At 40.2% G+C, this 13,171-nt stretch overlaps 1 protein-coding gene across 3 annotated transcripts in view; it reads left to right on the forward strand.

Moving 5' to 3' along the window:
• Positions 1-3,313: 3,313 nt before the first annotated feature.
• cped1 (cadherin-like and PC-esterase domain containing 1) overlaps positions 3,314-13,171 on the forward strand; it is a 204,975-nt gene continuing 195,117 nt past the window's right edge. For 2 of the 3 annotated variants that reach the window (XM_072551535.1, XM_072551534.1), the window contains exon 1: positions 3,314-4,499. In XM_072551535.1, the coding sequence (XP_072407636.1) occupies positions 4,251-4,499 (249 nt within the window). In that variant the 5' untranslated portion in view covers positions 3,314-4,250. The remainder of the gene's footprint in view (positions 4,500-13,171) is intronic. The other variant, XM_072551536.1, reaches the window with a different exon arrangement.

Here is a 13,171-nt window from a genome sequence, read left to right on the forward strand (position 1 = left end):
GGCCTTTCTCTGTCTTTCTAAACTTTCTTGGCAAATTTGGGAATCGTCTTCAAAGCCCAGAACCTCTTTCACAGTCTTAAGAGCCATTTCTCTTACTTTTAATTTAACCAACCACAAGTAACCAAAACTAAACAAATTGTCTCACCTACTTTTTATGTAAAGATCTAGATACCAATTGGCGTATTTAAATCTTCTGGGATCTTTTGTGCCCCAAACCTGATCAAATCTGTTCAAATCTTAGACTGGATCTGTCTAAGTCTTCCAAATCACAGACCTGAGCCCCAAACTGTTATGACACAGTGGTGAACCCCTCTGTTAATTAGGCTAAACACCCAGAAAAGCTTAGTGTGTCTCATAATCTGCTAAAATATATGAGTGACAGAGAACTCCCAAATTCCACTATTTAATGAAAATAATATTAATTTATTCTTTAACTCTAAAAGTGAACATTAAACAACTATTCACAAGTCTCAGCACAGCCCCTTCTCTTAACTGCTTATTATCTGCCTCCAACTCTATTAAAAGATTCGATTCCAATAAAACACTTATTAAATGACTTCAACTTAATTTCAAAACCATCCAGCAGTTGTTGTCATCGGTGTCTTTCTTCTTCTGGCTGAGGAGCTCGCTGGGTTGCCTTTTTCTTTTTACCATGAAGATGTTCCATATGAAAAAGGTACCTTTGACAGAGAATGTTTCAATCTTTTGGGTCTCTCTCTCCCTTGACGGCAGTTATTCTCTTGATGGCCGTTACTTTGTCTGACTTTCAAAATGCCCGCACTTTTTATACCCCCAACATCAGATCATCTCATTGGTTCGAGGTTGGCAAAACAATACATTCAAACTTGATTGGGTTTTAGTATCTTGAGGCATAACTTAAACTGATTGGTTAAATTCTAATTGTTGTCAAAACAGCAGCCAACTCAGGTACTATTTCACATGTTACATATTTTCAATTTTCCAGTACACTCTGAGACTGCGAGCCAGTCATATGAAAGGTGCTTGTAAGCTGTCACTGCAAAACTCTTAAAGGTACGGTATGTACCTTCAACTTCATAACACTAGGATGAAGTCCATCAAGATACATGCACTTGTCAGTTCACAGTGCCAACTATTTACTCAGTACCACTTCTCTGATGATTGTGATTTTCTTGAGTTCCTTCCTCCTATTTCTTAATTAATCCAGTTTCTGGAATATTATTTGTACCATTTATAATGAATTCCACAAGCTCTATGCCAAGACATGCTAGACCTATGGATCATACAAATGCAGAAGAAACAAAAACATTAGGGTGTGAGCCCATACTTTGGCCTGGCATTGATATGGACATCAACCAACTAATTAAGTGATGTGAAACCTTCAACCACAGAAATCAAGACAGCCTTTCACAAGATACTTTTCTGTGCCTTGGAACAAGATTACTGTTGATACTGGTGGGGAAGTGTCCCAAGTGAGTGAGTAGTAGTGCAGAGGGTGGGCAGAGTTAAATATTGGTGTTGCAGTTTAGGTGAGGGTGAGAGGGGAAGATGTTACATGCATTAGTGAGAGTGGCACAGCATGAGGCCTGGTTGGAGATGGGTAAAACAACAGAGCTAGAGTGTGTGTGAGGTATTCGACAGAAATGGTGACCATGCACTGGTGAAGTAGTGGAAGACATTGACCTCCTTCCTACAGTTGAAAAGTATGGTGCTGGCAAAGTATAGCTGGTCAGGCAGCACTTCCTACAGTGCTGGGCATTCCTCCAGACAGCTGAGAATGCTTCAACCCAGGTGTGAACCTCCCTACATTGGCATGGTCTAGTGTTGTGGTCTCCACATCTGGTATTGGGGAGGAGGAAGTACTGCCTGTGTACCACCCTGTGCAGCAGAAGCTCTTGGTCCATGTCTGTAAAGCCAGGAACCAATTACCCCTGTCCACCATATCCAGGGCAAATGTCAGGAACTGTACAGGGCAGCTCCAGATTAATATTTCAGCGCTAATCTGGGTGAACAATCGCCTTTTAAATATGGATGCCAGTCAATTCCGGGATCTCAGATGAGTGGCAAATTGCTCTGGGAATGGTGTGTGTAAGATGGGTGAAAATTGGACATGATACTCACTTGCAGGTGGGTTGAAATGCCAATTAATGTAATGAATTTAGTAAGATATGGGGGGAAAATTAACTTGGCCTCACAATGGGAATCACTCCACCAAACTCAATGTGACTCGCACCTAACCAAAAAAACAAGTAAGATTCAATATTATGACTAAGTCTTTAGGAGAGCAACTCCGTAGTTAGTGTTGCAAATACATTTCAAGATACCTGTCTCAACTGCAAGCTGAGTCTCTGTTGTACATGTTATACAAGCAAACATCGAAAAGCACAAACTGCATCAATGGCTAACTAACTCACTTTTGACTTGCAAAGGTCTGTCCATCATCAAGAAGTCAGGAATGGCTGGATAAGTGCAGGTGCAACAATGTTTGAAATGTTTGATAGTATCCAAAATAAAGCAGCAACATGCATGTATTCTGACACCACTGGCTCACTGTGAGAGTAGTGTGTACCAAATACAAGATGCACTGCAGCAATTCATCAGTTCTCCCTCAACAGCATCTTCCAAATCTACAATGTCTATCACCTACAAGTACAATGGCGGCACATGCATTAGAAGGTCACTACCTCCAAGTTCTCCACAGAGCCCCAGATTATTCTGACATAATTCTTAGTAATGCAAGAACAAACCCCTGCAAGTCCCTCTTTCAACAGCATTGAGGGTGTACCTAGAGCAGCTCGATTTCGACAAGAAAGTTTCTCACCACCAGCACCACTTCAAGGCAGTTATAGTTAGACAACAAATGGTGCCTTACCAGGGTCATCCAAATCATCTGGATGATTCTTTTAAAGTTCACCTCTGGTCAGTTTCCAACTGAGTTATCCTCCAGGTACATTTTCCTTTTGGAACTGATGCCTTACTGATATTCTCATCATTTGGACCCAAACACGGAGTACCAGCGACGAGAACATATGAATCAGATTCTTCAACGTGGAACAATGTTGCATCCAGACTATCTGTGTCTTCTGTATATTCAATGTTAAAGGGACAAAGATCTGCCTATTTATTTTAAATATGATATACATTATAGAAGGTTCACACAGAGTTGAGGCATTGCAAACTGTTTTTTGAGCAATATGCCGATGGGTACGCGTGCGTTTAAATAAATGGAATCCACGTTTTTTATAAAAAAAAGTTGTCACTTTAAATATTGAAAAAATACCGAAGATGTTCCCGCCTACCCATTTAAGAGAGCAAGGCGTCATCCTGAACAGTTTGTTTTTCGGGAGCTTAACGGAAACCACTCTCTAGAAAGTTTTTTTTGAAAAAAGTGATGCTAGGGAGGGGAGAGGAGAATGGATATCCCAGAGACAAGCGCAAAGGACAAAAATAAAGGTTCTTCGTTTAGTTTGTTTTAATTCCAATCATGTTACAGTTGAGGAAGTCGTCAATGCCTGGCACAGTCTACTTTGGGAGAAGTTGTGTTTGTTACTGCTGTAGGGTCGGCAGTTCCAACTGGATTTAATCATTGAGTTTCGGAATTGCTTCCTGAAGGCAAGACGCACCTCTTCTGGAAACTGCTCCATGACGCAGTGAGCCGATTAATGTTTAACTGTGAACAGGAAAGGAGCTCAGTGACAGAAAACTTGGGCAACCCAGCGACGCCTGCAAAGCGCTAGTTAGCGCAGGGATGTACTGAAGTGAGAGCTCTTCTGAGGACTTTGGTGTACTTTTTTTTAAAACTCCGGATCGAGTCCGGAAAACCCGCCAAACTTTTGTTCCCCCCCCCCCAACACCCCAAATCCTGGCGTAAATTGGAAAGAAAGTTCGCTGCGGTTGAGAGTCTGGTGTGCCCTGGATTCTTGGCTGGTTGACCAGGTCACTTTGTTGTGGGTGACAATGTGAAGGTTCCGCTGAAGGATGGACCTCAAAGCCTTGGCCCCTGGATGAACCTCACGCCGCTCGCCAAGTGATGCAGTTGCTGCTGTGGGGATGCTGAGCTGACCCGTTACATTTCAGCTTCAGGACCAGTCTGGAGGGAGCGCTGAGTGGGGCACGTCTCCACAAGAGGCTGGGCACAGAGCTCTGGCTAAGGTAGCAGTCTCCCCCCTGGGTGGGAGTGGGGGAGGGGGGGGGCGGACTGAGCCCTGACTTGCTCCAACAATTTCCCTGCCATGGAGGAGTGAGGGAGGGAGGAAGGGGCTGCTGTGGACATGGGTCCCCGCCAGGCGCTGGCTCGCTGCCCCCGTTTGTGCTGGCCCCCTCGGCCGCTGCTGCTGGCTGTGGCGATAGCCGTGTGTTTGGTTTACCCCTCTCTGACAGTGTTCCGCCTGCGAGCGGGCAGCCTGCTGCTCAAACCACCCTCCCGGATACAACCGACACAAGTCACCGGAGACAGCAAGCCGCCGGGAAAGAACCCCAACTGTCTACCTGCACTGGATGTACCGCTGAAACTCAGAGAGGTGGGAAACTGCTACACTCACTCAATTCCTCTTTCTATCTCTGTGTCTATGTGTCTGTCTGTGTGGGTGGGATTAAAAACAGATTCGTGGCGGCTGTAGACGTTCCAAATCGTGTTTCCTGGTTTCATCCGTATTTGGGACTTTAAAAGAGGCTGAACAAATAAAAGCTGCTCTTTAATAATGGAACCGAGTGTTTCCTTTTGTTAAACTGGAGTGGAAGTTTTCCAGTGTAAAAACTTCCAGCCTTTGGCAGATTGCTATGTCCGGTTGCAGTCGGACCTCCAGTGAGGAGCTGATGAAAGCTGGATCACATCAAACTTATGGGGTTAGGAGTTGAGAGGGATAGGGTTTAACTTATTTTTAGTCGTGGACTCCATGAAATGCTTCCAACCAGCGGATGTTCCAAGGCCCGGTTCAGGAGTTCAAGTGTGTGTCTGTGTGCCGGACCGGGGGTGGGGAATGTGCATCTGTTAGTGATCTGATTTTAAACTGCAATCCTGTTACCCGATCAGCTCTGACCAGAGTCTGCTTCCGACGGGCCGTTTGCAACAACCTCGCGTTGCTTTTTTAAATAAAAATCCACGCAACATTCACGAGTCTCCAAGAATAGACCAGAAATGCCTTAGATGCTGATGGTCATGATACACGAGGCTGATACCTTTCTGATAACGCTCACAGGTATTCTAATGCTGTCGTCATTTCGTAACTCGGCGAAACTTCTTACCTTCTGTTAATAACGTTTGTTCCTTAAAAAAGCACTCTTTCTAAAAAAAGCCAAACTTTCCCTCCCCCGCCCAACCAATACTACTCTGTTATTCCTTAAGTGGGATGTCCTTCAATTTAGATCTTTTTTAAAAAACGTATAATTTATACAAGGTACAGATTTAGGACGTTCGTATTCAAGTAAATAGCCGTTCACAGCCAAGTTATTTAATTTGTTGACTGTTAAGAATTTATCTAATTTTGTTAACCTTAATTTTGTGTGCTCACAGCTGTATAATGTGTAATTTCACACCACTCAACTTAAGAATTTCCAAATAAATTTGACAATTAGTGTTAAATTAGAGACAAATATCGGATATTGGTCTATATCAACAGCTGCACAGAAACCGCTGGGAAAACTCAGTAGGTCTGGCAGCACCAATGGAGAAAAAGCAGAGTTAATGCCCCTTCTTCAGAACTTGAAGCTAAGATTTTTTTGGTTCAGCACACAAGGATCGCAGATTCTGTCTTCTCATATCGTGGACGAGGGTTGAATATATTGGAGAAGGTCCAAAGGGCAAAATGTAACTTAATATAAAACAAAGAATTGGGGATCTGAATAAAAACCAAAAGGCGGCTCGAGAGAAAAAAAAGTTAACATTTAAAGTCCAGTGACCCTTGATCAGAAGTGAAAGCAGCTAGGAAAGGGTGATAATAATGCTGATTATGAGAGTGGAGGAGGTAGTGTGGTGGAAGAAGTGAGTGGAATAAATTGAGACAGTGCCTCAAGAGAAAGAGAAATAAAAGAGAAACAAACAAAGGGGTGATAAACTGGGAAAGAGATTGATGCAGAATGGGTGCTAACAAGAAGTGTGAATAGCTGAAAATAGGTTGGTTGTGCGGGGACCAACCCATACCAAACAGGTCCAAGGGGTGTGGGGATGCTAATGAATGTGGAGGATAATGTTCACATTCTCAAATTGTTAAACTCAGTGTTGAGTCCCGAAGGCTGTAAGGTACCTAGGCAGAAGATAAGGTGTTATTTCTCCAGCTTGCATAAGCTTTGCTGGAACATTGCAGCAGGTCTGAGGCAGAAGTGTTGCCGTGGGAACATGATGGTGTGTTGAAGAGGCAGGCAACTGGAAGCTCAGTCTGCGTTTCATATCCTCAGTGTAGAGGAGATCATATTGTCAGCAATGAATATGGTGACATCTGAGGAGATGAAGCACAAACCAGGTGATTGCTTTGCAAAACACTTCTGCTCCATCCATTAAAATGAACCCAAGTTTCCAGTTGCCTGCATCTTAAACATGTCATCAAGTTCCTGAACTAACATTTCTGTCTTGGGACTACTGCAGTGCTCCAGTAAAGCTCAAATGCTAGTTGGAGGAACACCACCTCATCTTATGCCTAATTATCTGACAGCATTCAGGACTCAACATTGAATTTAACCATTTCAGAATGTTCAATACCTAACCCACATTGCCAGCACAGCTAACCCATTTTCAACTATTCACACTTCTCGTTTGTATCCATTCAGCATCTATCTTTCTTCTGACTTACTGTCAGCAATCCCTTTGTTTGCTTCATCACTTTTTTGACTCTCTCTCTTGGGCACCATCGTGATCTAGGAGAAAGTGAGGAGTGCAGGTGCTAGAGATCAGAGTTAAAAACTATGGTGCTGGCAAAGCACTGTTGGTCAGGCAGTATTTGAGGAGCAAAAGAATCAATATTTTGAGCATTAGCCCTTCATCATTCCTGATGAAGGCCATATGATTGAAACATCAATTCTCTTGCTCCTCAGATGCTGCCTGACTGGCTGTGCTTTTCCAAGACCACTTTTTAACCATCATGATCTAATTGACTTCTCTCCTTACCCCATGCCCCATCATCAACAAAAATACTGCTATTTCAGTGATTCACTTCTGAAGAAGAATCACTAGACTCAAAATGTTAACTCTGTTTTTCTCTCTACAGATGCTGCTTGATCTGGTGAGTTTCTCCAGCACTTCCTGATTTGGTTGCATTATTTAATCTAATGTCTCAACACGTGTTCTTTTTGGAAGGGCAGAGAATACTAGATAAGCAATGATCCTAAATTTGATTCAAGTTAACATGTATTTATGCAATATGTGTAGCCATTAATACAAATAGTTACTTGATATATTTGGAATGTTGGGAATGCTGGTATAATTGATGAAGACTTAGCAACATTTCTGGCGCTCAGGTTCAAGAATTGTACTGTGAACTTCAAGCACTCAATGTTATCTCACTACTTAAATGGACATCAAACAAGAACTTGGACACACACCAATTACCCTGCATTTGTAAGTAAAGAAAGCATTCAAGAGCAAACATTCAATTCAGTTGGTCTTTTGTAAGATATAAGAACTAGCCATTATGGATCTTGTACAAGTAACATAGAATGATATTGGTCAGAAGGAGGCTATTTGGCCCACTGTATTTCTTCATGAGAGTTGTGTAATTATCCTCATTATGCTGCTCTTTCCTGGTAGATCCACCGAATTTCAATTTTCAAGGATGCATTCAATTCTCCTTTGAAGGTTGCTATTAAATATACTTCTGTTGCAATTTCAAGGTATTCCAGTTCTTTATAACTAATATGTTAAAAAAAATCTTCTTTTTCTTGATGGCTCACTTGTCAATTATCTTAATTCCTGAGTCTTCTTAACTTGTTGTGCTGCCTTCAAGTACTTCCACATGTAATTTCCCAGATCTTCCTGTTCCAACAGCAGAAGGATGGAGCAGCAGCCAGAGGAAACACAAAGGACCACACAAAGCTAGATTTCTAGATGGGATTTGTCAAGCCTTAGGGAATAAGTGAAAGGATCATGAGGGTTCACAATGTCATGTGTTTTCAGCTTGATTAGGTTTCTGGATTTGTTGACTTACTAATGTCTTGTTTATGTCAAAATAGTTTTCTATGATAGTATTGTTTTATTTGATAGCTGACACAATCCTTTGGAAATAAGGACAAGAGTGTCCCTGGAATGTGTTAATATTGACATAGTCCCTCTGATTATGTTTGATAGGAGACCCCACACTGAAATGTTAGTAAAATATTTACATTAATGATAAATGGAAGAGTGTACTTTCAGTATTACTACACACTTTATTGATTGCTCTCAACTGTGTAGCCACGTGACAAGTAGAGGAAACACATTGTATTTTACCACAGATAAGTGTGATTTGCGAAACACAAAAGGGATTTTCATTATCAAAGATTTTAAAAAGAAAATTAATGCATTGTGATCATTAAAATATTCAAAACTAATCATGCACAGAAATGAAATTTAATGGCATATATTTTTAAGCTAAAATAACTTTTATTATGTGGTGCTTTTGCCTTACTATTCTGTTGTTTGTGTTGCTGCTGCACAAACATCAGCCTTCTAAAAGATGTCAAAACAATGAAAATAAGATGATGAAGAGCAGTAACAAGGATGATTTGAGGAACTAAGCTATTTTGAAGAGAGTCAGAGAAGTGAGCAAGTTTTCATTACAGAACGTCTACTTTGAAGCAATGCCTAATACTTCCATTCCAAAAAGGCATAAATAATTTGAAATGGAACAATTACAAAATCAAAATCTCCTTCTGAAATTGGAGATCAGTAGAAATTTTTGAACTAGTTAGGTTTGAAAATTTGGATTAAATATATATATATTATATAGAGAGAGAATTTCAAACTTTTTAGGTGTAGTGGCCTGTGAGTTCTAGAAACATCTAAACTTTTTGCTATGCATACCAGCTTTTTATTATTTCATGGGATGTGGCATTTCTGATAAAGCCAGCGCTTGTTGTCTATCCCTATTGGTCCTTGAGAACAGTTAAGAGTTAATAACATAATTGTGGGTCCTCAATAACATGTAGATCAGATCATGTCAGTCTTATCCCCTATAGGCCATTAGTGAAACAGATTTTTGTTAAATAAAACTATCAGTGATAATTTAAGCATAATATCTGAGGCTAGCTTTTAATTCCAGATTTTTAAAAAAATTATTAATTACATTTATTCATTCAACTGTCATAGATTGGTCAGGTACGTCATTTGCTCCAATAAAATTTGCCTTTGATTTATTTGGAAACTTTACCGATCCTTTTGCGATAAGTTTTAACACATAGATAAAATTAATACATTAATACATGCACAAAATTATGCATGTATTTTGAAAGGAAAGAGCTTTAACCTGATCCTTTTCTCAATGGTGGTATTCATACATTTGATTCAGATAATTGTGAATTCAATCTCATTGAAGGGATATGAGCACATAATTCTATGCTGATACAGGTGTACATTACTGAGAAAATCATGCATTGTCAGACGTTTTACCTTTCAGACAAGACACTAAACAAAGTCCTGAGACTTTTCCTATTAGATGGATGTAAAACATTGCAACTACACTATTTGAAGACAAACATAAGGTAATCGCTCAACATATACCCTTTAAAAGGCAACCAAAATAGAAAGACTTGGATTATCACCATTCTGCTGCCACATAGTTAAACTCAGACTTTCAGTTGACCTATCAGTGAAGATTCCTGATCTGGACTCCTCCAACAGCTGTTTGTTAAATTCACGGAGGCTATAAGCCGGCAGGCAGCAGAGAAGCTGCTCAACCAATCAGATTGAAGAATTCTCACAGATATAAATGTAGAAAGTGAAAACAGGAAGTATAAATTACACTTAAATCAATGTAGAGGCTTGCAACATATAAATAAGGCTAAGGAAAAGATATAAAAAGCAAAACACCAAATGAAATATTTTGAAAACAAATTGCAGCATTAATTTTGTTCTGAGTGATTAAGACTCCATATTTGCAATATTCCATTTCAGAGACAAGAGAAGGTATTCAGCAATAATTTGATATGCCATTGAATTCATAGTCACTCATGATTGAACAAGGCTTAAGATTCATTGATCTTTAGTGCAATAACAGGTAATTGACTAAAGTTTGTAGCACTAAATTGATTTCTGTGAAGATTCCACATCAAAAATACAACTTATGTGCAAGCAGCCTACAATAACAATAATTTTTGTAATTCCACGTTAACCTATGTATGTGTGGATGCCAGTAGTTGTGTAAGTTTCACTCTAATAATAGTGAGCTGTGATAGCCTCCCTGATATTACTGCAGCAAAATCTAGTCCATTATTTTGTCATTATTTCTTTTGTGGGAGCTTTCTGAATGCAAATTGGCTGCCGTGTTTCTTAACATTACATCAGTCATGACATTTCATCAACTGTAAATCACTTTAGAACATTTGAAATTGCGGAAGATTCTATCTAATCGCAAGCTCTTTAATATGCTGAATGACATTTCTTTACTCCATTCTTTCTCGTATTTCTACCTTCCTTATGTATGACCTACTGGTAAATGAACAAACTACTTTGCACTTGCTTCAGTCTCCAGCAAACGTCAGTGGTAACCACGGCAGCTGGTTCCGTGTAAATGCCACTGGTCTCTCTGTGGCATCACATCATAAGCAAATCATATCAGCACTATGTAACTAACACAAAATAACATCATGAGAATACTTGATTGCTTACTTGTCACTATAACAGTCTGTGCATACTTTGCTTATCAGTATACAATTATGCACTACAAATACTGAAAGTTGCCAGAGAAAAACACACACAAAAAATATACCAAGCATTAAGTATCTCTATAGTGCAACATAAAGGGGACTGGGTAGTGGGAGGTGAAATAATGAGGTGCCAGTAAATCTATAAGAATGAGGAAATGGGAAGCTTAAATGATTGGGGAAGGGAATGCTGAGGACCACATTTAGCTACAATCTCTACCTTAAGTATGTTAGATTGAAAGTAGAAGTTCAGAAATCAATAGGATTGCTAACTACAGTTAAACAGAGAAAGGTAGTCAAATACAGACTTTGAAATTAAAGACCTGGCATGCCTTGTCTTGGCAACAACTGGAGGAGAAGTTAGGATAAAACAAAAGATGAGAAATGTAGACGGAGGGAAAATTGAAGAAAGTCAGACAAGAAACAAGACAATACCAATCGTTCTATAAAAGCATTGGTTTCAAAACAAGTCATGGCTCAGTGGTTAATGTTACTGCCTCACAGCACCAGGGTCCCAGGTTCGATTCTAGCCTTGGGTGACTGTCTGTGTGGAGTTTGCATGTTCTCCCCATGTCTGCGTGGGTTTCCTCCCACAGTCCAAAGATGTGCAGGTCAGGTGAATTGGCCATGCTAAATTGTCCCATAGTGTTAGGTGCATTAGTCAGAGAGGGGTGGTTTGCTCTCCGGGGGGTCAATGTGGACTTAATGGGCTGAAAGCCCTGTTTCCACACTGTAGGGAATCTAATCTACTATAGATGTATCCTGGAGCTGTGGGTGGCTACTTAGCCCAAAGTACAATGTCATTTTGTCCTGGGTGAGTCCACATTGTTGGAGAAGGAATCATAGCATGGATAGAGGACTGAATAACTAATTGAAGGCAGTGTTGGGATAAAGTGGACATTTTGAGCTTGGCATCCTATATTTGGAAGAATGCTGCAGGGATAAGTGTTGGGGCCCCAATTATTTACGATATACATCTTAATAACTTGGATGATGGAAGTTTTGTGGATTACACAAAAATAGTTGCAAAGACAAGTAAACAAGACAAAACAGAAGTCCACAGGGGGATGTAGACAGATTAAGACATAAACATAATGGCCACAAGAGAAGGTCAGAGGCTCGGAATATTGCAGTGAGTAGCTCACCTGACTCCCTAAAGCCTGTCCACCACTTATAAGGCACAAGTCAGATGGAATACTCCCCATTTGCCTGGATGGGTGCAGAATCAACAATACTCAAGAACCTTAACACCATCCAGGACAAAGCAGCTAGTTTGATTGGCATCATATTCACAAGAATCTATCTCCTCCATTACCCATACTCAGTAGCAGCAATGCATATGATCTATAAGATGTACTGCAGAAATTCACCAAAGATCATTAGGCAACATCTTCCAACCCACAATTACTTCCACCAAGGGCAGTAGATACATGGGAATACCACTACCTGCAAGATCTCCTCCAAGCCACTCATCATCTTGACTTGGAAATATATCGCCATTCCTTCACTGTTGCTGGGTCAAAATCCTGGAATTCCCTTCACAAGGGCATTATGGGTCAATATACAGTACGTGGACTGCAGCCGTTCAAGAGGTTCTTAAGGTCAGCTAGGGACGGACAATAAAAGCTGGCCTACCAGTAATAGCATGTTCCACAAGTGAATAAAAAAAAAGTGAGCATTTGAAACTTGGCAAATGGAACAGAATGTAGAAACATGTGATGTTTTGACAGTTTGACAGGAAGAATAGAAGAGCTGAATATTATTTAAATGGGAAAGACTGCAGAAAACTATAGCATGGAGGGCTTTGGTGTTCCTTATACTTGAATCACAAAATACTCAAATCAAGTTCAGAGGGTAATAGGGAAGGCAAATGCAGTGTTGACCTTCATTTCAAATGCAAAAGTAGGGAGTCTTTGCAGGAGCAATGCAAGACACTAGTCAGACCAAAGGTGGAATACTGTGACCAGTTTTAGTTCCCTTATCTAAGTAAAGATATACTGGCATTGGAGGAAGTTCAGAAAAGGTTCATTAGATTTATCCTGGGTATGGAAGGATTTTCTTATTAGGAAAGTTGAGTTAGTTTGGAGTTTACTCATTGCTGTTTAGAAGAATGAGAGACATTATTGAAACATGCAAGATTGTTAGGGGACTTGACAGGAAGTCAAGAAGTGAAGAGGTTGTTTCCACTTATGGGAGAGTTTAGGACCAGAAAACTTAATCTCAGAGAAAGTAGTAGCCCATTTAAGAAATAAATGAGTAGTTTTTTTTTCCTTTCAGAGGATAGAGAATCTGTGGAATTCTTTACTACAAAGAGCTGTTAGAAATTGAGTTGTTAGTTATATTCAAGGCTGTGAGAGGTGTCTAA

This window comes from Chiloscyllium punctatum, chromosome 32 (genome assembly GCF_047496795.1).
Source record: "Chiloscyllium punctatum isolate Juve2018m chromosome 32, sChiPun1.3, whole genome shotgun sequence".
NCBI classification, from domain to species: Eukaryota; Metazoa; Chordata; class Chondrichthyes; order Orectolobiformes; family Hemiscylliidae; genus Chiloscyllium; species Chiloscyllium punctatum.